This window comes from Mobula hypostoma, chromosome 11 (assembly GCF_963921235.1).
Source record: "Mobula hypostoma chromosome 11, sMobHyp1.1, whole genome shotgun sequence".
Classification (NCBI taxonomy): domain Eukaryota; kingdom Metazoa; phylum Chordata; class Chondrichthyes; order Myliobatiformes; family Myliobatidae; genus Mobula; species Mobula hypostoma.
This window is the reverse complement of record NC_086107.1, coordinates 101,159,074-101,184,585: the sequence shown is the minus strand read 5'-3', so window position 1 is coordinate 101,184,585 and position 25,512 is coordinate 101,159,074. Positions and strand designations below refer to the sequence as shown.

Genomic DNA, 25,512 nt, shown 5'->3' with positions numbered 1-25,512 from the left:
TCTTTCATCGTTGATAACAATCTGCACTACTTGCAAAGATTAGCATCTTTTCCAGGTCTCGGATTCAACATGTCAGCTGGACTGGACTCCAGGTAATGACATATACACCTTCAGCCCCCACTGTTTTTTCACCTCCTCTTGTCCCTGGTTAATATGTCGACACCAAAGACTGCAGAAGCTGGAATTTGGAGCAAAACAGAAACTGCTGGAGGTACTCATGGGCTCGAGCAGCATCGGTGGGGGAAAGGAACTGCCAATGTTTCGGGTTCTGATGCAGAGTCTCAACCTGAAATTCCTCTCCTCCCCACACTGCCCTTGATAAATGCTGCCCCAGCCACTGAACTCCTCCAGCAGTCTGCTCTTTACTAATGACATTTGCATTTTATACTGACAGCTCCCCCTGTTCCTGCACCCTCTTTAACAGCCCTGATGAAGGGTCTCGGCCCGAAATGTCGACTGTTTGTTTCCATAGATGCTGCCTGACCTGCTGAGTTCCTCCAGCATTTTGGGCTTGTTGTTTTGGATTTCCAGCACCTGCAGATTTGCTCATGTTTGTGATTCCCTCCTTAACGCTGGACCTCGTGGCTTGGAACTGAGAGTTACCTCTCATGTGTGGGGGTTACACATTTTGCGCCGGGTTCAGCCGCAGGAGACGGGGAAAACACAGGTTCACAGGCGTGGACCGAATCTGGCCGTTACTGACCCCGCTGCCCGGTCTGCAAAGGGACGCAGCCTTTCCCAGCTCGGTGGCGAGCCCCCTACCTGAGAGATGAAGCCTTTAGGAGCCGTCTGCTTTTTCAGGTCCTCGGATGCGTTTAGCTGCCCCTGCAGCTGAAAACTCTGCTCCCGGAAAGTTTCTAGCTCTTTCCTGGTTTCATCCAGTTGTTGATTTAGGGTGGAGATCTGAAATTTGAGGGAAAAGATAGCCTTCAAACCCTTGAAGAGAGATAGTAAACTGCTGAATTCTGATGAGGGCCCTGAAATGTCATCTGCTTATTCTCCTCTAGAGATGCCACTGAGTTCCTTCAGCTAGTTGTGTGCTCAACCTTACAGATCGTCCCTGGGTTACACAACACACCCAGCTCATGGATACCCCTACATATGAATGAAATCCCAAATGTTCATGTGTACATTTGATCCCACAGATAGCCAGACTACATTGTTTCATGTCTCCCACCACTTTCAGTAATCAGTCTTTCTCATCGGTCTGATGCTCTTTTGATACATTTCATTACAATACAGTGGAGGTGTTGTCACTAGAGTGGGGGTTCCCATCCGGGGGGTCCACGGCTTAAAAAGAACCCCTGCTGTCATAGAAACATAGAAAACCTACAGCACAATACAGGCCCTTCGGCCCACAGAGTAGTGCCGAACATGTCCCTACCTTAGAAATTCCTAGGCTTAACTCTAGCCCTCTATTTCACTAAGCTCCATGTACTTTTCTAAAAGTCTCTTAAAAGACCCTATTGTATCCGCCTCCACCACCGTTGCCGGCAGCCCATTCCACGCACTCACCACTCTCTGAGTGAAAAAACTTACCAGTGACATCTCCTCTGTACCTACTCTCCAGCACCTTAAACCTGTGTCCTCTTGTGGCAACCATTTCAGCCCTGGGAAAAAGCCTCTGACTATTCACACGATCAATGCCTCTCATCATCTTATACACCTCTATCAGGTCACCTCTCATCCTCCATCGCTCCAAGGAGAAAAGGCCGAGTTCACTCAATGTATTCTCAATAAGGCATGCTCCCCAATCCAGGCAACATCCTTGTAAATCTCCTCTGCACCCTCTCAAGTGACTGCTTTTCCTCATGTCTTTCTGACTTAATAAATTAAATCATCTTATCCACCTCTGTAGAAACAGAACCCATTCCTTACACGGGAACGGCCTGTATGGTTTTCTAGGACTTGTACAGACTTCCTAGCAGAATCTGAGAATCAATTTCAAAGTGAGAAGAAACCGAGGCAGGGGCTGAAAGGCAGGATTGGCATTTGCCACAGCGAGCGGTGAACGAGACTGAGGGCTGGAACAGCAGCCTTCTGCTTCCAAAGTTGTAGTTAAGGCACGGCAGCATAGTGGTTAGCACAGCGCTTTACAGTACAGGCGACCCAGGTTCAATTCCCACCACTGCCTGTAAGGAGTTTGTACCTTCTCCCTGTGACAGCACGGCTTTCACAGTTTCACAACCCAGTTGTATCATCAGGTTGTCCCGTGATTAGGCCCGGATTACTGGGCAGTGTCTATTCTGTGATGTATCTCAATGAATGCATAAATAAATAAACAAATAAATAAATAAGTGAAGTGAGGAACACAATGAATCCTTCCCAGTAGTTCACAACCCCACTAACACAGGAAACAGGAGCCATGCCTGTTGTTTATAACTGGCAGCATCTGAAGCTGGGTCAATTTTAGGATCTCTACAGGAGGCTCGAACACAGTTGTCATCAATTTACTGGTCCCCACTGCACCACAGCAAAAATAAATTGGTTTTAATGTGCCAATATAGATTCATACAGCACAGAAACAAGCCCTTCAGTCCATCCCATGTGCCTGCTTTGGGCCCATATCCCTCTAAACCTCATCCATCTACGTACCTGTCTGAAATTTCTTTTAAATGTCCTTACTGTACCTGCCCCAACTCCTCGGGCAGTTCATTCCATACACATAGTACGCTCTACGGGAATGTTCTCCCTCAGATTCTTATTAAATCTCTCCCTTCTCACCTTGAACCTATGTCCATTATACTTTATACTTCATTGTTGCCAAACAATTGATACTAGAATGAACAATCATCATAGCGATAATTGATTCTGCGCTTCCCGCTCTCTGGATTACAAATCGATAGTAAATATTAAAAATTAAAATTATAAATCATAAATAGAAAATATAAAAATGGAAAGTAAGGTAGTACAAAAAAACCGAGATGCAGGTCTGGATATTTGGAGGGGATGGCCCAGATCCAGGTCATTATTCCTTCATTCCCCAGCCCTGGCAAAAAGACTGAGTTCGTTCACCCTATCTATGCCCCTCATGATTTTATATACCTCTATAAGATCACCCCTTAGTTTCGTAAACACCGAGTAATGAAGTCCTAGTCTGCCCAACTGCTCCTGTAATTTAATCACAAACAAGGGATAATCTGCAGATGCTGGAAATCCAGAGCAACACAGACAAAATGCTGGAGGAACTCAGCAGGCCAGGCAGCATCCATGGAAAAAAGTAAAGCAGACATTTCGGGCCGAGACCCTTCAGCAGGACTGGAGAAAAAAAAGCTGAGAAGCAGAATGGTGGAGGGAGGGGATGGAGATAGGTTTCACCTATCACCTTGTGTTTCTCTCTCCCCCTCCCCCCATCTTTTAAATCTAATCCTCAGCCTTTTCTCGTCAGTCCCGCCGAAGGGTTTCGGCCTGAAATGCCGGCTGTACACTTTTCTTTGGACTATGGAAGGAAACCAAAGCCCCTGGAGGAAACCATATAGTCACAGGGAGAACATACAAACTCCTTGTGGGCAGCGGCGGGAATTGAACCCCTAGTCACTGGTACTGCACAGCACTGCGCTAACCACTACGCTACTGAGTGAGGTCGTGTGCATGCATTCATTGGGAGTACCCATTATAGGGGCCATTAGAGAAGAAAAGAGTGTTGAACGACAGTTGGAATCAGATGGGGGGGTGTGCGGAGGTGGGGGCATCATACACTCAGTGGCCACTTTATTAGTTACCAGACCGCCTGCTCATTAATGCAAATATCTAATCAGCCAATCACGTGGCAGCAACTCAATGAATAAAAGCATGCAGGCAAGATCAAGAGGTTCAGTTATTGTTCAGACCAAACATCAGAATGGGGAAGAGATGTAATCTAAGTGACTTTGACTGTGGAATGATTATTGGTCCCAGATGGGATGGTCTGAGCATCTCAGAAACTGCTGATCCTCTGGGCTTTCTCGCACACAAGTCTTTAGAGTTTATAGAGAATGGTGTGAAAAAACAAAAAAAACCAGTGAGGGGCAGTTCTGTGGGTGCAAACGCCTTGTTAATGTGAGCGGTCGGGGGGAATGGCCAGACTGGTTCAAGCTGACAGGAAGGTGACAGTAACTCAGATAATCACACATATCAACAGTGGTGTGCGGAAGAGCATCTCCGAACACACAACACATCGAACCTTGAAGTGGATGGGCTACAGCAACAGAAGATCATGAGCATGCAGAAATACACTCAGGATTATGTATCTCCTGTGTCTAGTAAAGTGGCTACTGAGTGTGGAGTCAAAGAGCACAGGAATTCTCCATTTGACCAAACACACGGCAGCATCTGGCCAATATCCCTCTAAACCCTTCCAATCCATCTACCCATCCAATTAATTTTTAAAAGTATTTCAAGTGAAAATCAAAACAACATTGTCTTTCATATAACACACATCAAAGTTGCTGGTGAACGCAGCAGGCCAGGCAGCATCTGTAGGAAGAGGTGCAGTCGACGTTTCAGGCCGAGACCCTTCGTCAGGACTAACTGATGAAGCTTCCTTCAGTTAGTCCTGACGAAGGGTCTCGGCCTGAAACGTCGACTGCACCTCTTCCTACAGATGCTGCCTGGCCTGCTGCGTTCACCAGCAACTTTGATGTGTGTTGCTTGAATTTCCAGCATCTGCAGAATTCCTGTTGTTTGTCTTTCATATTCAGTGTCTTGAACTATGACTGGCCTGACTGACATTTACAGGGACCAGTTATGAGCTATTGGGGACCAGTAGGTTATACTGTACCCTCTGAGCAAGGCCATGGGTTCTCGGCCCGCTTCAGAGACACGAGCCAATAACTTAGAGTAGCATTCTGTTGCTCTCCTGTAATGCTGAAGAAGTTGTCCCCAGCTGGCAGTGCTCCCTGTGTCTGAAGCATTAAGACCCCAGAGATAAGACTTTTCACAGCATCACTGTAGAGGACACAGGCTGTCCACGTGGAGTTTGCACCTTCTCTCTGCCAATCTCCAGTCTTCCAGTTTTCCTCTCACATCCCAGGAAGGTGCCGGTCGTTAGGTTAACTGGACACTGTAAATTGACCCAAGTGTGTTTAAGCGAGTGGTGGGGAGGGGGTTGATGAAATGGGTTAGGGTCAGGTTAATGTAAAAAAATGGGTGCTTGACGGTCAGCATGGACACAGCACTCAGTCTAGAGGTAACAAAGTCCCAGTGAGAAGAATTAACCTCTACAATAGCTAGATGTAAGTGGACTGACCCTTGTTACTGATACTGACAGCACAATCCAGCCTGTCGTTACACCGCTCGAATAGGGAAGTGCAACACCAGTGGAAGAGGCCAGGTCCTAGCTGAGTGCAGACACCACACTGGAGTGCTTCCGTGAGGTTGATGGGGAGGGAGGCGCGGTTTCTGGCTTTTTTTTGGGCTCCTAATTTGGCCAGCCTCATTTATTTTCTTCACACCTTCTCTGGATGTGCAATTGCGGTTTTCACGCCTGAAGTGCAGACATCACTGACACTAATTTACAACGCCCATCAGTAGATGCAGAGGCCGTACGATGTTTCTTGTCTCTCCTGTGCAGAACTGAGACCAAGGAAGTGGATCGTTATTATTGCTTCACACTCTGTTCTTCTGACGTCCTTCTCTGTCTTCATCATCTGAAAGAGTCTCTCTGACCTCAGTCTTAATATTGATGTGATCACTCAAGTCGAGTATGATGTTCTCTGAAAGGGTTGTCAAATCCGGGACGTTAGGGTGGATTCCCATAATGGAGAATGCAAGTGTTTGCTTGTTTAATGGGGGGAAACCGACAAACAGGCAGCCGCCACCACATGGTCCTTGACAGATCAGGGTCAGGGTCCAGTGACATGGAATGCAAGATGACTGGGGACCCTTTACTCCTGCAGCCGTCCACTGCTGTTGTGATGTGTCCCCATCTTCTGCCAGCTCCACCGACGAGGTCTTAGTTGGATCATTCTTTGTCTGAAACCTCCTCCTTGACCATACTGCAACGGGTGGTCCTACCAGAAGCTAAACGCGAGATGGGTAAACTCCAGACGCCATCTCTCTCGGGACCTCAGGAACTCGCAAGCCTCTCCACTACGATCCTCGGAGATGGACCTTTGTCTGAGGATGGGAATGCTCCTGCTTTGATGCCACGCGTCCAAGCCCAAATTCCAGAGATCTGCAACAGAAAGATGCCTGCGGATGCTCCCAGTGCAGCGGTAAAGACAGAACATCTTCCGGTTGAGACAGTACCCCACTGAGAGTGTCGCCAAGATCCTGTATGCAAAGTTCGGTCATCACACATCAAAGTTGCTGGTGAACGCAGCAGGCCAGGCAGCATCTCTAGGAAGAGGTACAGTCACGAAGGGTCTTGGCCCGAGATGTCAACTGCACCTCTTCCTAGAGATGCTGCCTGGCCTGCTGCGTTCACCAGCAACTTTGATGTGTGTTGCTTGAATTTCCAGCATCTGCAGAATTCCTCGTGTTTGCAAAGTTCAGTCATTTGTGGGGCGCGGCAGAGTGAGTCTGTGACCTCCTGAATGCACGCACTCTTTTTCTCCCCCCATTGGGAGAGGGAATCAAAACCCCCACTCCCTCTGAAGAGGTATTTTCTTCACAGTGTGAGGCCAGAGACAAGGTGAAGGGGAAAGGATTTAAAAGGGATTGGAGGGGCAACTTTTTTCGTGCAGTGCGTAGTGTGTACATGGAATGAGCTGCCAGGGAAAGTGCTTCAAGCAGGTGCTAAAAGACATTTGAATAAGTATGTGGATAGGAAAGGTTTAGATGGGTATGTACAAGTGGGGCTAAGGAACCTTGATTGGCATGGGTGAGATGGGCCAAAGAGCCTGTTTTTGTGCTGTATCACTCTGATTCCTGACTCAACTGTCTTTTTTGGATGGACATAAGAGAGACTCCACAGCTCCACCTGAAGGACAGGCATCTCCCCCAGTAGCCTGGTCAATATCTCTTCCTCAACTTTAATCACCAAAAGGCCTGGCCATTCACTACTCTGTTCAGTGCAGTGCGCTGGGCTGCATTTCCCACTTTCTGACTTCTTTCACAGCTTAAAGCAGCAGAGAAAGTAAAGCAGAGAGGGAAGCAGAGTTAACATTTCTGTGTGAAGGCCCTTCCTTACAATTGTGATCAGTTCTGATGAAAAGGGGTAAGTGTTCTATCTGTTTCTCTTCCAATAATACATGCGACTTGATCTGCTGAATATTTCCAGCAATTTCTATTTTCATTTAGGTTTCCAGAATCTCCTGTTTTTTTAATGATTTTCACTTAAGTTGTGTGTTCATTCAATCATTACATGCCGTGTCATATGACATGAACGATCATGGTCTTGACCACAATTGTTCTTGGCATATTTTTCGACAGAAGTGGTATACCATTGCCTTTTTCTGGACAGTGTCTTTACAAGACAGGTGACCCCAGCCATTATCAATACTCTTCAGAGATTATCTGCCTGGCATCAGAGGTTGCATAACCAGGTCTTGTGATGTGCTGGCTGTTCATATGACCATCCACCACCTGCTTCCATGGTTTCATGTGACCCTGATCGGGGTGGGGGGGGGGAGTTCAGCAGGTGCTACACCTTGACCAAGGGTGATCTCCAGGCTAGCCAAGGGAAGGAGTGCCTTACACCTCCTTTGGTAGAAACGTATCTCCACCCTGGCACCTGATTAAGTTGTGCTCTCCTAGATAGCTCCAACATTGGTACCTGTGTGCCTGCGAGAGGAAGCAGCCAGATGCCACGTCCCAAGGTAAAGAGGGAAAAAATATCTGAGATTAATAAAACTTGGTCAGTGTAATTTGTTGTTTGTCGAAAGCCAGAGTGAAGATGTGGGAGTGAAGGGAGAAATATGGAGATGCATTTAAGGGAAGGCTGCAAATTTAGATTTATTTATCACATGTGTATCGAGTGTGAAATATGTCATTTAGGTTAACAACCAACACACCCAAGGGTGTGCTGGAGGCAAGCAACAACAGTGAAGCAAGCCCCATTCCTCCTGTGCACATACACAGCCCCCAATCCCACTACAGGCTGTGCTTTACAGACCCCAGCAGACTCCTGGGTTCAAGGAGGGCAGCAATTGAAAAATGCACCAAGATCAAGCAGAAAATGCAGGAGACACTCAGCAGCATCTGTGGAGTGAGAACCTGTGCTAATTCTTTAGGGTAGGGCAATGATCTTTCATCAGAACTGGAAAACATTTACCATGTAGTCAGGAAGAAGGTCTCTGATGAAACAAGATGGCGGAAAGGAGAACGTAATAATCAGAATCAGGTTTATTGTTACTGAATAACATGGGAGTGAAATTTGTTTTGCAGCAAAAGGTCAGTGCAAAGTCATAAAATTACAAAATAATTGTTTAAAAAAAGGAATAATACTGGAGTGATATTTTGGGTGAAATGGAAAAGATTCTGAAGATGGAGCTTGAACTGGACCCAGCGTCTTTTCTCTTAGGCTTACCCAGCAGTCATATTATTAATGCACGTCAGAAAAAACTTCTTAACATTCTGACTTTTTGTGTGAGGAAGAACATTTTACTTTGTTAGACATCCGATAAGGCCCCTGGACTTTTTGATTGGCGTAAATTAATCATGGAACACATTCCTTTGGACTTTTTGACATGTATGGTGCACACTGAAACAAATAGTTTTCATAAAACATGGCAACCTTTTCTGCAGTATGTAGATGTAAACTTATCTGCTAAACTGATAAAGGTTTTTGTATAGGATGTTGTGGTGATGTCTATATTTTGATGGTAGTGTTCTGATAGCTGATATCTGTGAGGGGAAGAAATGTAAATGTAAGTGTATCTGGAAATTGAAACGTTCGTTATGCTGAGCCAAAAAAAATTTTAAAAAGGAATAATGGGGTGGTGTTCATGGATTCATTGAATGTTCAGAAATCTGATGGTGATGGGGAAGAAGCTGTTCCTAATGCATTGAGTGTGGGTCTTCAAAGTCTTGTACCTCGGCCCTGACTGAGGTACTGAGAGGAGGGCATGTCATGGATGGTGAGGGTCCTTTATGATGGATGCCACCTTCTAGAACTGCCACCTCTTGAAGATGTCCTTGATGGTGGGGAATGCTGTGGTGGCGGTGGAGCTGGAGGAGTCTACAACACTCAGCAGCCTCTTGCGTTCCTGTGCATTGGCAGCTCCAAAGCAGGCCTTGATGCAACCAGTCAGAATGCTCTCCACTGTACATCCACAGAAATTTGCAAGAGTCTTTGGTGACACACCAGATCTCCTCAAACTCCCAATGAAGTAGAGCCTTCTTTGTGATTGCATCAATGTGTTGTGCCCAGGGTAGATCCTCCACGATGCTGATGCCCAGGAACTTGAAGATGCTCGCCCTTTCCACCATTAACCCCTCAATGAGGATGGGTGTGTGTGTTCTCCCAACCTCCCCTCCCTGAAGCCCACAATCTGTTCCTTGGTCTTGCTGACACTGACTGCGAGGTTGTTACTGTGTCACCACTTAACCAGCCGACCTACCTCAGCCCTGCACACCGCCTCATCGCCGTCTGAGCATCTGCCAACAATAGTGATGTCATCGGCAGCTTTACAGATTGTGTTTGATTTGTGCCCAGACACGTAGAGAGAGTAGAGCAGTGGGCTAAAGCACACATCTTTGAGGTATGCCTGTGTAGATTCTCAGCGAGGAGGTGTTATTAAACGTCCACACTGACTGTGGTCTCCTGAAAATGAAGTTGAGGATCCAGTTGCAGACGGAAGAACAGAGGCCCAGGTTTTGAGGCTTGGTGATTAATACTGAGGAAACATCATAGAGTCATAGAGTACAGAAACAGGCCCTTCCGCCCAACTTGTCCATGCTGACCAAGTTACCTAATAGAACATGTTATCTATTATCATTGAATCCGTCTACACTTCCCACTGCCTTGGGAAAGAAGCCAGCGTAATCCCACCCCAGACATTCTCTTTTCTCTGCCGCCCACCCCCTCCATCAGGCAGACACAAAAGCTTGAAAACACACTCCACCAGGTTCATGGGCAGCTTCCTAATGCCCTTGTATGTTAAGGATGAACTCTTTATCCCTCCAACTGCCTTGCTGAGTGCTTGCATCTTATTTGTCTACGTGTATTGCAACTTTCTGTAACTGTAGCAACATAGTCTACATTCTGTTACTGGTCCTGTGTTGTTTGGAACGATCTGTATGGATGCCAGGTAAAACAAAAAGTTTCACTGTATATTGGTTCATGTGACAGTAAGAAGCCAACAGACATTGATCAGGTGGAGGAGACTGGGGCCAAGGACAAACAGCCACACAGAAAATTGGGTCTAATTCTCCTACCTCCTTCTCCAGCCGCTCCGTGGTCGCCGAGGTGCCGCTGTCGTTCTGCCTGGAGGGGGAAGGCCGCACGCAGACGAGGGGGACCTGCTTGTGGTCCCGCAGAGGAATGCGCTCCAGTTCCTGCCACTTCACCTCAATGTCCTTGCTGAGGGCCTCGGGGATGTGGATGGGCTCGAAGCTCCAGTCCGTCTCCTTCCTCGGGCCGTCGCTGGGGGCCGTGGACTCGAACCACCTGCTCCGCTCGGTGATCCGCTGCGCCTGGTCGCGCTGCAGCTCGTCCGCCCTGGCTGAGTCCTGTCCGCGCAGCAGCGCGGGCTCTGGGATGCGTGTACTGGCCGGTGTGGGATCCTGCACGCGCGAGTCCGCGGGCTCTGGTGCGCACGGCTGCTGCACGGGCTCCAGCTCCACGCAGTCGTGCGCGGGTAGACGCTGCTCATGGCCATCTGCCCTGCGGCTCCCCCACGTCCTTTCTGCAGATGCCGCCTCCTGTCTCCCTGTGGTCCTCCTGGTGATCACGTCACGGAAAGTGTTTTCCTTATTGCTGTCTGTTAAACTACAAACAAAACGTGAGATCGTTACTGCCAGTTCCTGCCCAACAATCTGCAGACAACAGCAAATCGTGCTGGTGACGCACTTCTAACTTGGACATTTTGCAAACCCAGCGACTCCTGGCCCTTGAACCACAGAGGAAGATGTGTCACGGGAAGGTCAGTTGTGATTAAAGGGGAGGGTGAGAATCACAGTGTCGCACAGCACAGAAGCCAGCCTATTGGTCCAACTGGCCCATGCCATGCAAGATTCCCATCTAAGCAACTCTCATTTGACTGTGTTTTGTCCAACTCCCTCTAAAACCGGGGATCTCAACCTGGGTTCCATGGACCCTCGGTTAATGGTAGGTGTCCATGGCCTAAAAAACCTTGGGAACCCATGAACATATACTGCTCAAAAACCCTTTTAAATACCTCAATCACCTCCTCTAGCAGCTCGCTGCGTTCACCCTCTGGGTGAAGAAATTGCCCCCAAGGTTCCTATTATAAACGTTTGTAAATCTCTTCCCTCTCACCCTAGACCTTTTACGCTCTGGTTCTTTGACTAGAAGTACACTTGGTGCAGGGTTCAGGTACTGCAGCTGGGATGCTCTCCAGCCTTTGCAGAGCCTCAAGTCACTCCTCGTTACCACCGCGAGTGAATCCACTTGACTGAAGGCTGGCTTCTGCAGTGATACTGATCACTGAGACGACAGTGACCAAGAAGAGGGGCAGCAGGGGCAAGAGAGCTCCACCACCAGCTCACACACCAGGCTGAGTGACAAACAGATCCTTCATTGTCCCTGGGTCCAAACCTTACTCACTTCCCTTAAACACAGAAACAATGCTAAAAACTCCAGAGTAATACCACACACACACATACACACACACACACACACACAATGCCAGAGGAATTCAGCAGGTCAGGCAGCATCTACGGAAAGGAATAAAAAGTCAATGCTTTGGGCCAAGACCCTTCTCTCCTCTTCACCCAAAAACACTGCAGCGGTTCACAAAAGCGTCTCATCAGCACTTTGTTAAAGGCTTTTTTGGGTCTCTCCACTCCTGTCAGGTTCCATCATCTGCAGCCCCTTGTTGCCTCCCGGCCTCTGTCACCTTCCCTCACCCTAACCTGACTCCACCTGTCAATCAGCTGGATCCACCTATCGCTTGCCAGCTCTTGCCACCCACCCCTCCCCCTCACCTCTTCGTCCCGCCCATCTCTCCTCTTTCAGCCCAGGTACAAAGTCTCAACCTGAAACGTCAACAGACCATTTCCCTCCACAGATGCTGCCTGAACCTCTGAGTTCCTTCAGCAGTTTGTATTTCTCATATGCATAATCAGGGATGAGTATTGAATGTCAGGGAACCCTGGCTATTTGGGACAGTACGTCATGGGCAGATAGTTCGAGTGGCTGAAATTGAGCGATGCTGCACATGGTCCACTGCCATACCAGCTCTTTTGTATGTGCTGATCAGTGATAAGGCCTTGGTCTGGAGGGAGCTGTGTTGGGGACTGTCACTGACAGAATGGGAGATACTGTTAATTCTTTAGAAAAGCAGAGGAAACTGTACAAGACGCTGATAAGATAATTGCTTGAAAATGATAGCATATGCAATTCAGTGTCAGTGTAGGAAAGCTGATAACGTTTTGGTAAATAAATAAATTTACTCGAAATAATTAGTCAGCACTGGAAGTAGACTCAGAAGATTCAGGGTAGGGGCAGATTCAGGCCACTCGCAGCTGCCTCCTGGGGCACATGGCTACTTAGCAGTTTGAGAAACCACATTAATCTTTAATGAAACTTCAGATGGGGTTTCATGGGCCTCATGATGTGGGAACCACATCTGGGCGTCAGAGAGAGCTCACAGTGCCGATTTTACTAAAGGCTCCTTATGTGAGAAAATACAATACCGAGACTCTTTTGAACAGGGGTTCCCAACCTTTTTTATGCCATGGATCATTACCACTAAGCAAGGGGTCTGTGGACCCCTGGTTTAGAACAATTTTAAGTTTGGATGGAAACACTGGTTACCTAGCAAGGGAGAATCTAGAACGAGGGGGAAGACATCAAAAAGAAAAACATTGGTGCAGCTGGAAGAGCCGCTGCCTCACTCTTCAAGAGAGCCAGGTTCCATCCTGACCTCGGGCTCTGTCTGTGTGGAGTTTGCACACTCTCCCTGTGACCATGTGGATCTCCTCTGGGAGCTCCAGCTTCCTCCCACATCTCAAGAACTAGTAGGTCAGTAGGCCGCTGTAAATTGCACCAGGTGCGTGGGTGAGGGGTAGAAACTCTGGGGGGGGGGGTAGGTCAGAGGAGTGTGGAGAGAATAAATGAGATTAGAGTAGAATGAGCATAAATGGTTGGAATGGACCCAATGGCCTGTGTGACTCTGGAAGATACTTTCATCAGAGAGCCACACATTTGACACATTGAGATACGTTGCCAGAGCTGAAACCCAGCGAGAGACACAGGATTTAGCACAAAGGTTGCAGGAGCCGGCTGAGCTCATCCATATTCCATTTCCTGGACTCTCTGACGGTGGCGTCTGAAAAGAGGATGCTGTCCAAGTTGCATGTCATCTTGGACAATGACTCCCATCCACTACATAATGGACTGGTTGGGCACAACCAGAGACTCATTCCACCGAGATGCAACACAGAGTGTCATAGGAAGTCATTCCAGCCTGTGGCCATCAAACTTTACAACTCCTCCCTTGGAGGGTCAGACATCCTGAGCCAATAGGCTGGTCCTGGACTTATTTCCTGGCATAATTTACATATTACTATTTAACTATTTATGGTTTTATTATTATTTAATTATTTATGGTGCAACTGTAACGAAAACCATTTTCCCCCGGGATCACGAGGAATTCTGCAGATGCTGGAAATTCAAGCAACACACATCAGAGTTGCTGGTGAACGCAGCAGGCCAGGCAGCATCTCTAGGAAGAGGGACAGTCGACATTTCGGGCCGAGACCCTTCATCAGGGATCAATAAAGTATGACTATGACTATGACTATTTGCTCCACAGGATGTAGGTGCCCACTGGCAAAGCCTTGCCTCGCACTGGACAGCTCTCACCGTGATGCCCACTGAGTTCAGATTTGCCCCTCTTACCCCACTTCTGGGGATCTTGGTCCGTGCTTGGACCAAGGCTGCAATGAGATCTGGAGATGAACGGCGCTGGGGCTGAGCATCTCACCTCTCGGCTCTCTGCTTCAATGCAGGGTGCCGTCTGCAGGAAGCTCCATCGGGGTTAAGGATTAAATTGGAGGAAGCAAAAGGAGAAATTTGGAACAGACTGGGAAACGTGAAGAGGATCCGCTCAAGCAATACAGGTTAGGCGTCATCACAGGGTCAAAATGCAGAGACGGCAGAGTGTGGAGGAGGTCAAATCTGGGATCACCGGGAATGAACTGGGGAGTGTAGCTGTGATTAAGATTGGTGTGGGCTATAGATCTGTTACCGTGCCTAAATGGTAGTTCCATACAGAGATTCTGGCAGGGAGAAGCTCCCTGCAGGGGATGGTTTCAAGTCCGAGTGTTGAGAGGGCGCACAGGTACCACACTCTGCTCCGTCAGTCTCCGGACAATGACCAACGAGGAGCTCAGCCCCTGTAACAGACACGAAGCTGCGGGATTCACAGACAAGGCACACAGTGTTCTCCCGCGTCATCACCCTGAGGAACATCAGCTATGGGATTCGCGGACAAGGCACACAGTGTCCTCCCGCGTCGTCACCCTGAGGAACGTCAAGCTGCCAGCAGATTACTTCCGCCACTGAGGAAGCTCCGTCCAGTCGGGCATTAGTGAGCGAGCAGCGGCAGGACCAGTGTCTCCAATAACAGGGTGAAGTGCATCATCACCTTCCTGCCCAAGGAGGAAGTCTGCATCCTCTCACTCCCTCCCTGTTAAGGAATTTGTCAATTTCCTGCCTTGGAGTTCCTGCTCAAAGCCAGGCACTTGAACTCATTTTACCTTTTAGGCTTTGGGGAAGGAGTTGGAACTTCTGACTCCTCGTCCCTGGCCACTGTATACACAGCTGTGAGCTCATTAACTGTGCAAAGAACAGGCTGGCCACCTACCCTTTCTCCTCATGGAAAACACTCTGTGTCGCACCTGAGGGCGTACAGCAAGCCTTCAGTGAGAGTGTTGCTTTAGAGAAGGACGTAACTAATTGTTTGCAAGAGGGGGCGAGGGGACTAGGGGACCTCCCTAGTACTTCCCTTCTGACTAGGGAAGGATCACGCACTTTAAACATCCACCATACAGTATAAGAAACAAATACGTTAGTGGGATTGCCATTCAGCACAAATATTGCTCACCTCTGCCGTACAGCTCAGTTGATAGCACGCTGACTTGAGTCAAACAATCGTGGGCTCATTCCCCACATTCGAGACAGAGGCACAGAATCCAGATGGCCATTCCCTCCTCTAATAGACCCTCCTGCCCACCACTGCCCTACTCGCATATGCCCTACCCCCTTCCCCACCTCTCATATTCTTACAGGCCTATCCACTCTCTCATTGTCCTACTGGGCTTGTATATTCACCCCCCCGTCCACCAACACACTCTGCTTTAAGAGTTGCAGCAAGCCACCAAGTTTCTTAATCCGACTTTAGATAATCTGTTAATCCGTTGCCTCTGGAAAACTGCGAGCAAGTCTGCCTGACATGGAGCCCACTTTTGCCAGCAAGCACGCTCAGCTTCCGACACTCTGGCCACCTGATCGCCCGGTGGTGCGGCTGTTGGAGCTGCTGCCTCGCAGTATCGGTAACCTGGGTTTGATCCTGACCTCTGGTGCTGTCTGTGTGGAGTTTGCATGCTCTCCCTGTGAAAGGTCAATGGGCAGAGTGGTCTCAGGTTGCCCAGAGCAACCAGACTCTATTGCCCATAACTGGGGGTGGGGGGGGGGGGAAGGGAGCAGGGAGTGCTACTGCCACACAAATCCAGCTTCCCAGTGCTATCTGTGCGGAGTTTGCATGATCTTCCTGTGACCATGTGGGCTTCATTCAGGTTCCTCCCATACCCCAAAGATGTGCAGATTAGGAGGCTAACCGGACAGTGAAAACCGCCCCAAGTATGTAGGTGGCTAATAGAATCTAGGGGGACGTGCAGCGTGAATAAGGCCGGTTGGTGTAACAGGAGCTCAGTAGTTAGTGCGGGCCTGATGGGTCGAGTGGCCTACTATCTCACCGAGACTCCATGACCTGAATTAGTGGGTGGGGCAGCTCTGTGCAAGAGCTTTACCAGCAGCCTGGCTGTAACCCTGACCACGTGGAGTCTGCCTCTGTCCACCGGACTACTGGAATGGCTACTGACCACAGCAGGGTAGGACACCCTCCAAGACCAACTGACCGATCACAGGCTCACTCCTCGTCGGGCGACAAGGTCAAGAAGCCAGAGGGAGAAGGAACTAGGGGTTCATCACAGTGGGGGCGCTTGGAGGGAGACTCGAGAGGTGGCGTCAGAGATCACCAGTCACCCAGTGCTTTGCACCCAGCCCAAAGGGCAGGCAGGGGTGATGTACAGGAGAGGGAGGGGGAACCGATAACAATTTAATACTGCGCATTCTAACCTGGCTTTTGAAGGTGGGGTTTTCATCCAACTGTTCCTCCTACACAACAGTAAGCAGAAGAGAAAAACAGAGCAGACATTAGAAATTTCAAACATAAATCAGCACAAACCATTTCAACACAAGAGCAGCTACAGACAGAAGTCCACAGGGAAGTCTAGAGAGAGGTCTGTAGATGCTTGTCTGATATACACCAGTCTACAGGGTGTGGTGTGCAGTGACTGGTCTGAAACACAATAGTCTACAGAGAGCAGTGTGCAGGCAATGATCATGCAGAATGTTTACACAGGTTTTAAGAATGGGAAGCACTCTCTGGTTTGGGAGTAGAAGGAGATGCTTTTTTTTTGGTAGTAGTACACTCAATGCAATAAGTATTTGAAGGCTGGTCCTGTGGTTCCAGATTTGTGGCTTGGAATGCTGACTTAAAAGCCCCAATTTACAGCAGAGATTGAGAGTGGAGGTAATGATCAGCTGTGGCACTGAGTAATTGTGAGCCCGGATGGCAGGATTAGGAAATTGGCAAGATTAGGAAATTTGCAGGATTCGGAAATTTGCAGGATTCGGAAATTTGCAGACACTGACTGTTCTCCATGCTTGGTTGCAGTCACCTCCAATCTCTCCTGCATCGTGGGTCAGACACTCTCAACACACAGAGAACGTGGTGAGGAGGAACTCTCTAGGCCAGATTTCAGTAATAACCCATGGCGCAGAGCAGGACATGCAAAGGGTTGGTGTAAAAGGGAACCCCGGTGAGACAGACAGCAAGAATCTCCAATCAGAGTCAGGTTTAATAACACAGGCTTATGGCGTGCAATTTATTAACTTTACAAACACCAGCACAATCAAATACATGATAAATAAATAGGAGGGGTGATTTATAAGTTTGTGGCCTAAAGTAGAAGGAGTCAATTTTTTTTAGATTATGAGGACACACAGTCCTCTTTTATTGTCATTTAGTAATGCATGCATTAAGAAATGATACAATATTCCTCCGGTGTGATATCACAGAAACACAGGACAGACCAAGACTGAAAAACTAACAAAAACCACATAATTATAACATATAGTTACAACAGTGCAACAATACCATAACTTGATGAAGAACAGGCCATAGCACAGTAAAAAAAGTTCAAAGTCTCTCGAAACTCCCACATCTCACGCAGATGGGAGAAGGAAGAAAACTCTCTCGGCCATGCCCGACCACAGTCCGACTCTGAGTTTTAGAAAACCTAGCACATTTATTTTTCAACATAGTCCCCTCCTACATGTACACACTTAGTCCAGCGGTCGTGGAGCATACGGATCCCTTCTTTGTGGAGGTGGTCCACAGCAGGGGTGATTGATAAATTTGTGGCCTTAGGTAGAAGGAGATGAGTTATGCAGCTCTCGTTACGTGCACGTGCAGTTCAACTCTGAGTGATTATGCAGAAAGTTTGAAATTAATAACTCACCTCTTTCTACCTTAGGCCACAAACTTATCAATCACTCCTGCTGTGGACCACTTCTGGAGGTCCAAGAGACCGACTTCTACAAAGAAGGGATCCGTATGCTCCACAACCGCTGGACTAAGTGTGTAAATGTAGGAAAAATAAATGTGCTAGGTTTTCTAAAACTGATTTCTTCCACATTAGGCCACGAACTTACCAATCACCACTCGTACGGAGAACACAAAAAGCTGAGCTACATTAAGTATTTATCTGTCTATTAAGTGTTCATGCGTTCAATGCCCATTTAAATCGGATGACAGAGGAAGGAAGCTGTTCCTAAGTCACTGAACGTGTACCTTCAGGCTTCTGTACCTCCTTCCTGATGGCAACAATGAGAAGGGGGCATATCCTGGGTGGTGGGGATCCTTAATAATGGACGCCGCCTTCCTAAGGCACCGCTCCTTGAAGAAGTCTTGGATACCATGGAGGCTGGTATTCATGATGGAGCTGGCTAATTGTACAAGTTTCTGCAATTTGTGGAGTAGTCCCCCCATGCCCCCATAGCAGACGGCGATGCAGCCAGTCAGAATGTCTCCACGGTACATTTGTAGAAGTTTTCAAGCGTTTTAGTTGACAAACCAAATCTCAGCAAACTCTTAATGAAATACAGCAGCTGTCTTGCTTTCTTTACAGCTGCATCGATATATCACTGACCATATCCAACTCACAAAATGCAGTTAATGATTGAAAATAAAGTCCAGATGCTGGAAGTGTAGAAAATGGAAAATGTTGGCAACCCTCACAGGCAGAAAGAACATTGTGCATAGTAACTCAGCAGGTGAGGCAGTACCTGTGGAGGGAGAAATAAATTACACGGCGGCTTTCTTAGAACTGGAACTCTGATGAAGGGTCATTAACCCGAAACGTTAATTCTGCTTCTCTTTCCGCAGATGCTGCCTGACCTGCTGAGTGTTTCCGAAACATTTTCTGTGCCTTTTTTTTTACTATTATGCAAAATGTCCTTTCTGCCTGCGAGGTACAGTATAGACTGTCAGGAGGGAGCTGAATAGTAAACCGGGGCTCTTGGAGTTGGGAAAAGGAAGGGGAATCTAATGAGGCGGGGCAAGGGAATCAATAACGCAGTGAGATGCAATGTGCTGAGAGTAGGAATGTGAACCTACATGATTAACGGTTTGTACCACGATGATGACCATCAGAGAACATTACTGGGGGAAGTGGAAGCCACATCATGATAAAAGGTAGACAGAGGTGCTGTTCAGAAAATAATAAATGCTACAAGCCAAATTAAAGAACAGGACATCGAGGTCTAATGTTTAAGCTAAGACGGCATGGCAGGATAGTGGACAGCTCAACGGTTTACGATGCAGGCGGTGTGGGTTCAATTCCCACCACTGCCTGTAAGGAGTTTGTACGTTCACCCTGTGACAGCAAGGGTTTCCTCCCACAGTCCAAAGACGTACCAGTTAGTTGGCATTGGGTCTTTTAAGAGCCTCCTGGATAAGTACATTTTTCCGGTCTCAACTGGAGTTCTGGAGTGTGGACCAACCTGGTCCGGTCCTTGGCAACTGCCCCACACTGGTGCTCAATCTCACTCTCTCACCAAGTTTCAGTGATCCTACTGTGTTTCTTTCTATATACTATGAATGCCCACAAGAACAGGAATTTCAGGGCTGTATGTGGTAACATATATGTACTTTGATAATAAATTTACTTTGAACTTTGATCAGCTCAGTGAAGAGAGATGGTATAAGGGTCAAACAGGCAGTGGAGATTTCATCGGCAAAACAAAGGGAGTTACACAAAGGATTCCTGTAGAATGTTTAAATACAAGGTTGGACAAGCCTGTCATAATGGTAAAATGTAGAAAGTTACTTTGATTATGTTAGGACAGACAGGTTAGCTGATTATCAGAAGGCAGTACATTTTCTGGTGTGAGTTTTCTGCAACTATATGTCCTTAAATCAAAGGACATGGGCCATTTAAGATTTACTGATGAGGCAGACTTGGCTAATAGCCCAGTCGTGTATTGAACAGTAGTCATGATTGAACACAACTAACGTTCTAAAGAGAAGAGCATGAAATTGCCACTCAGTGTCTCAATTTGCGCAAAACTAACTTCAACGCAATGCCAGACTTCCATGGAAACCATGCAAAATCTGTTAATTGGTAGAACCAAAGACGATCAATAGGGAATGTGGACCAGTTAATACTCCCTCTTTCTCCTTGAGGATACAAACTGATTCACATTAACTACTGAACCAGTTCCTAGCCCCAAGGAGCAAGAGGTCCTGCTGTCGAAGGAAGCCTCACTCAAGCTTAGAGATGCAATGAACAAAAGGTGACTAGAAAGATATTACAAGTTATAGAAAGAGGGCATTGAAAAGAAACATGCTTGTGATATCCACATATTATAAAAGCACAAAGAAAACAGGAATTTGCAGCACTTTGCAAGTGCTGTTGGAAACAAAAGCAGTTGGTGAAGATCATGGTTAGCTACTCAATGTTACACCATGACTACCTCACTGTAAGTGCTGAGCTCAGGTAAGTTCAGTTGCACACTCTGGTTCGGTCTGGGCCACATTGGCACAGCTTTGTACTTCAGACAGGTCAAGATGACTTGCGCAATATCATTGGCATCTGAATAGCATGTTGAAGTTGCAATACTTACCATGATGGCCAGGTTTGGACAGGCTGCGGTCAGGCTTTCATTTTATTCCCAAGCAGGCCTCTACTTCGTTTGGGCATTCACAGTGAAGCAGACATGCCAGCCAATCCAGGTAATATAAAATCAAATACATAGAGCCAACAAAATCCATTGTGCGAAAAATACAGTGAAGAAAATAATGCGATTAAGAACTGGCACAACCAAGACCAGAGAGCTTTCATCAAAAGGCTCAAGGAAGGCAAGCACATGTATTACGATGCCTTGAGCTTCCAAACTCCTCCTGATTCAGGAAACACTCCTTTAGAATGGAAAACTGCATATTTCCTTACAAGGTACAACAAAGAAAGGCCAGTGGCTAGCCTAATGTTTGTACTCTTAGTTCCTGGATTCGAGATTTGTAGTTGAGTTATGGGAAGTTTGAGTGTGCCTTATGAGAATGGGTTGAGTGAACTTTGCCTTTTCTCCTTAGAGCAACAAAGGATGAGAGTTGACCTGATAGAGGTGTATAAGATGATAAAAGGCATTGATTGTGTGGATAACCAGAGGCTTTTTCCCAGGGCTGAAATGGCTAACACAAGGGGACATAGTTTTAAGGTGCTTGGAAGTAGGTACAATGGGGATGTCAAAGGTAAGTTTTCCACAGAGAGTGGTGGGTGCGTGGAATGCACTGCCAAGGAAGGTGGTAGAGGTGGATACGACAGGGTCTTTTAAGAGACTCTTAGATAGTAAATAGAGGGCTATGTGGTAGGGAAATTCTAAGCAGTTTCTAGAGTAGGTTACATGGTCGGCACAACATTGTGGGCCGAAGGGCCTGTAATGTGCTGTAGATTTCTATGTTCTATGTTAATAGCCACGTTATTATTATTACCTGTAAAAGTAAGTTGTACTGATGAATATGTAATGCCCTGGCTCACATCTTTACTGTTATGCTGTAGGTATTTCACTTAGCAGTTCTGTAAGAGCAGAATGTTCTGCTTTCAATCTGTTTGGGTTATTGTTGAAGATAAGGGATGATGAGGGATACGTGCCATCCAATTAGGATGCCGGAACTGGGGGGAGGTTTTTTTTGGGGTGAGGGACACTACGGTTGGTCTTGGGGCTTTTGTTCGGCAGGAGATGAAGAGAGAAGACACTGGGGAGAATCAGTCATAGGTTACGACCCGGTGGGAGACCCGTTTGTTCGAGATGGATTGCGAGTGACGTTCAGAAGGTGGTGTGTGCTTTCACGCAGGTCGAGGGCCCAGAACAGGAGTGACTGAGAAGTTCAGGATGAGCTCCATCTTGTGCATATTTGACTGTTTAATTAAAATTTAATTAAAGATTCAATAAATATAATTCCTTTAATTGTATGCAGTGTGCTGTCTGATGTTTCGTGACATTAATTTGTAACAGGGTAACAAATTACACAGCAACCACACAAACTGGGAGAGTCATCTCAATCTCACAAGTTTGGCGGGACTGGACAGTGTCTTCCCTACACTTAGGCAGCCAAGGAAACCAGGGTGTTTCAAATATATCAATTTTTTGAAAAGTTTCTTAACGTAGAACTCAGAGAAAGTCTAAGATACTTAAATCAGGGGTTCCCAACGTTTTTTAGGCCATAGACCCCTACCCTTAACCGAGGTTAGGAACCCCTGATTTATATGGATATTCTCAGGCACTTGCAAGTTCCCATTCAGAGACCGTTAACTAAAGTTAAAGTTCATGGAAGCGTTGGAAAGTTATCAGCCTGCCTGGGAAATGAACTGAGTGGCAAGAAACACAGTGCAGGACGATGGTGAGGTGGGCGGACCCACTGGCAGGTCACAGCTAACTCACACGGATAGCATTGGTGCCACAGCTTAGAACCAGATTTATAAATAACTCAGAACACACAAGTTCATGTACAAGTTTAACAATGACGTACAGATGGGTGATATTGTGAACCATTCAGCTGAAAACAATCCCTTGTAAAGAAACATCTGGACCATGTACTACCTTGAGATTCTTTTTGTCCTGTAAGTGCCTAAAAGAAAATAAACCTCAAGGTAGTACATTTATTATCAAAGTATTTTTATGTTACCATACATGACCTTGAAATTCATTTTCATGCAGGTATTTACAGGGAGAAAGGAATCTCAAGATGGTATATGATGACATATAGGTATTTTGATAAACTTGCTTGGAACTTCAAAACATTAACAGAGTTAGCAAAGGAATTCAGTCCAGGTAAATGTAAACATGCTTGAGGAGGATGAACAAAATGAATTACTGAGGAATGTAATTTATTCTGGGACAGATCAATGATGGATGCGTGGAGTTAGCTCGCACACCGGCCATGATCTCACTGAACAAGCAAACTCGAGAGGTCAAATAGCTGTCTGTTCCTCACACCCTGGCTCACTACGTCTGGATTGCAATCTAAGGGATCCAAACGTTTTTGTCAACTACTCCCCCAAAAAATTCAAATTCCTTTAATGAGATTTCCAGCTCACTCAACTGCTCACCTTAGCTCATCCACTCCCTCTCACTCATCTACCAGAGTCCCCCTGTCCAACCAGTGTATTCGCCCTCTCCCCACCCATCCTATTTCACCCCTGCCCATCCCCTTTACCCTCATGGTCACCAGTACTGCCATATTCACACCCATCTCCAATGTCTCCACCAACCACTCCAGTTCCTCCTCCAGCCGAGTCCCGGCACTCTCCCTGCACGCCCACTCACTCGCATCCTTCTAAGTAACTTACTTTGTCACATCGGGCGAAGAGTTTGGACGAACATTCTTCCTGAGAGCCTCAATCCAGTTTCTCCGAATCCCAGAGGTCATTGCCGACAGGGTGTACACCAGTTCCTTGGTCTAGGGGACAGATCACCTTTTAGACAGTGGCAGTAAGACGGGGATCAGTTCTGCCACCTGACCTACAGGTGGACAGTGAACACCAGCCCATCACTCCACTAGTGAAGTGATGGGTTCCACGTTGTCTACGATGGTGATATCACATCAATGTCAACCAGCATTTAAACGTTGCCTTTAACGTTACAACCAGGCTAAGGCTTTTCACTGGATTAATTCCTCCCCTGTTATTTTTTCAACACTGATCCAAAAATGGAGGAAGGGGAACGGGGTGGGGGGGGGCAGTGAAGGCCTTTAAATTGGCCATCACTGAAAAGTGTTCGATAGATTGGGAAGATGGCGAGATTTAAGGGAGGGAGATCAGGACAATGGGCACAGTGGGAAATGATTGAAACTGGAGATGTGGGAGAGACCAGAACTGGTGCAACGCAGGTTGTGGAAACAGGACTGGAGGACATCTCAAAGTTTGGAAAGGTGAGTTAGAGGAACAGTGAAGACTTTAACTTGCTCCTAACTTTCTGGTGGACGACATGGTCGCGTAACACCAGTGACCCAAGTTCAATTCCGCCACTGTCCATAAGGACAGCGATACATTCTCCCCATGACCACAGGGGTTTCCTCTGAATGCTCCGGTTTCCTACCGCGTATGGATCAATAGGCAAAGAGGCCTCATGGCTACAAGTGGGCGGTGTGGGCTCGATGGCTGAAAAGGCCCATTACCATGCTGTATCTCTAAATTTAAAAAAAAAGTTAACTATGAGAAGTGCTGGGGAGCATTCACGGGGGCGACGGAAAACGAGGCTTGGCGCAGAGTCAGATAGGGAACATGGAGATGGGTGCGAGTGCAGGGTGGAAGGTCGAAGGTGACCATTGCAGTCGTTCAGCTGCTGGGTCAAACATCGTTACACCAGTGAATCAGCAGATGCGTGATAGGAAGCTCACCCTCCAAAGTTGTTACCAGCCAAATTCAGCTTTGGGGGACTACAAGAGAACGTGGACAGAAGACAATGGCATAGACGTAGCGTCTAGGGATTTACGCTCACCTGTGTTTAGTAGTAAAGCAATGAGGAGCGAGGTCGAGACGCAAGTTTGAAATCTGATGGTGCGGTCAGGGAATATTGGTGAGCGGTCGCAGGGAAATAAGGAACATTTGGGGACCAAGAAGCATGTGGGGTTGGGAGTAGAAACTATTGCTAGTGATTCTCCGGCTACTATTCAATGTACAAGAATGAGAGCAGGTCCCATCCAGCTTTAGAGAAGGGAGACTTGGTCGACAGCATCCCGCATGCTGACCCCTGCTCCCAGTAACCCAGTAACTATTAGTCTTAAACTTCCTTTGTGATTTCCAACTGTAGTTTTCATATGGAAAGGTGAGAACATCATGGAAATTGGATTACGAAGTGGAATCCAAGTGAACCCTGAGCCTACTTGAGTCAATTCTGTACGCAAACTGCACCTTTAATAAGGATACACAAGCCCCACAGATTAGACAACTAAAGCTTACTGTAAGTTTCAGGGACACTTCCTGGCTACAAGGTTGGTTGAGGATTGCACCTCCACCCTTAAGTTGATAGAATGCAATGAATGGGGGAGTCTGACACAGATTGAGAGATGGAAGTGGTTCGGTGGCGGGGGGGGGTGGGGGTAAGCTTACTCACGTGAATCTGGAATCCATAGTTCCTTTGCACCTGGTACTCAGTGACGTTGCTGCAGTTCCGCAGGTCAATCTCTCCATCTAGGTCATTAGCCTGAGAGGAAAGGTGCAGAAGTTAGATGTGACAAGATACAGACAGAAACCTCTTCACCCTTCCAGTGTGACTACTCGTGCAACACACAGATCTATATAGAGCCCTTCAGCTTCCAAAATGTTCCAAACTTCAGAGAGGCAGTATTCAATAAAACTTCACACAAACTGTATATTGGGTGTTGGGTGCATGATGACATCTAGGTCAGTAACTAGGTTTTCAGGAGATGAGGAGAAAGGAAGAACTGGGAGATTTGGCTTGGGAATTCAAGAGCTTAGGAACAGCCACCAAAACAGGCCTGATTACAATCAGATTCATGCAAGAGGTTTGAAGCGGAACGGTGTCAGAATCTCAACTTCAACCTTTCCTTTCCATGTACCCATCCTAATGTCCTGTTAACGTAATTGTCTCTGCCT

The 25,512-nt window shown here is 47.1% G+C and overlaps 1 protein-coding gene across 12 annotated transcripts in view; it reads right to left on the bottom strand.

Moving 5' to 3' along the window:
- triobpb (TRIO and F-actin binding protein b) overlaps nucleotides 1-25,512 on the bottom strand; it is a 305,286-nt gene that overhangs the window by 26,456 nt on the left and 253,318 nt on the right. For 11 of the 12 annotated variants that reach the window (XM_063062679.1, XM_063062672.1, XM_063062673.1 and 8 more), the window contains 5 exons: nucleotides 25,010-25,099; nucleotides 23,245-23,354; nucleotides 16,409-16,447; nucleotides 10,300-10,852; nucleotides 763-903 (listed from right to left, as the gene is read on the bottom strand). In XM_063062679.1, the coding sequence (XP_062918749.1) occupies nucleotides 763-903; nucleotides 10,300-10,852; nucleotides 16,409-16,447; nucleotides 23,245-23,354; nucleotides 25,010-25,099 (933 nt within the window). The remainder of the gene's footprint in view (nucleotides 1-762; nucleotides 904-10,299; nucleotides 10,853-16,408; nucleotides 16,448-23,244; nucleotides 23,355-25,009; nucleotides 25,100-25,512) is intronic. The other variant, XM_063062675.1, reaches the window with a different exon arrangement.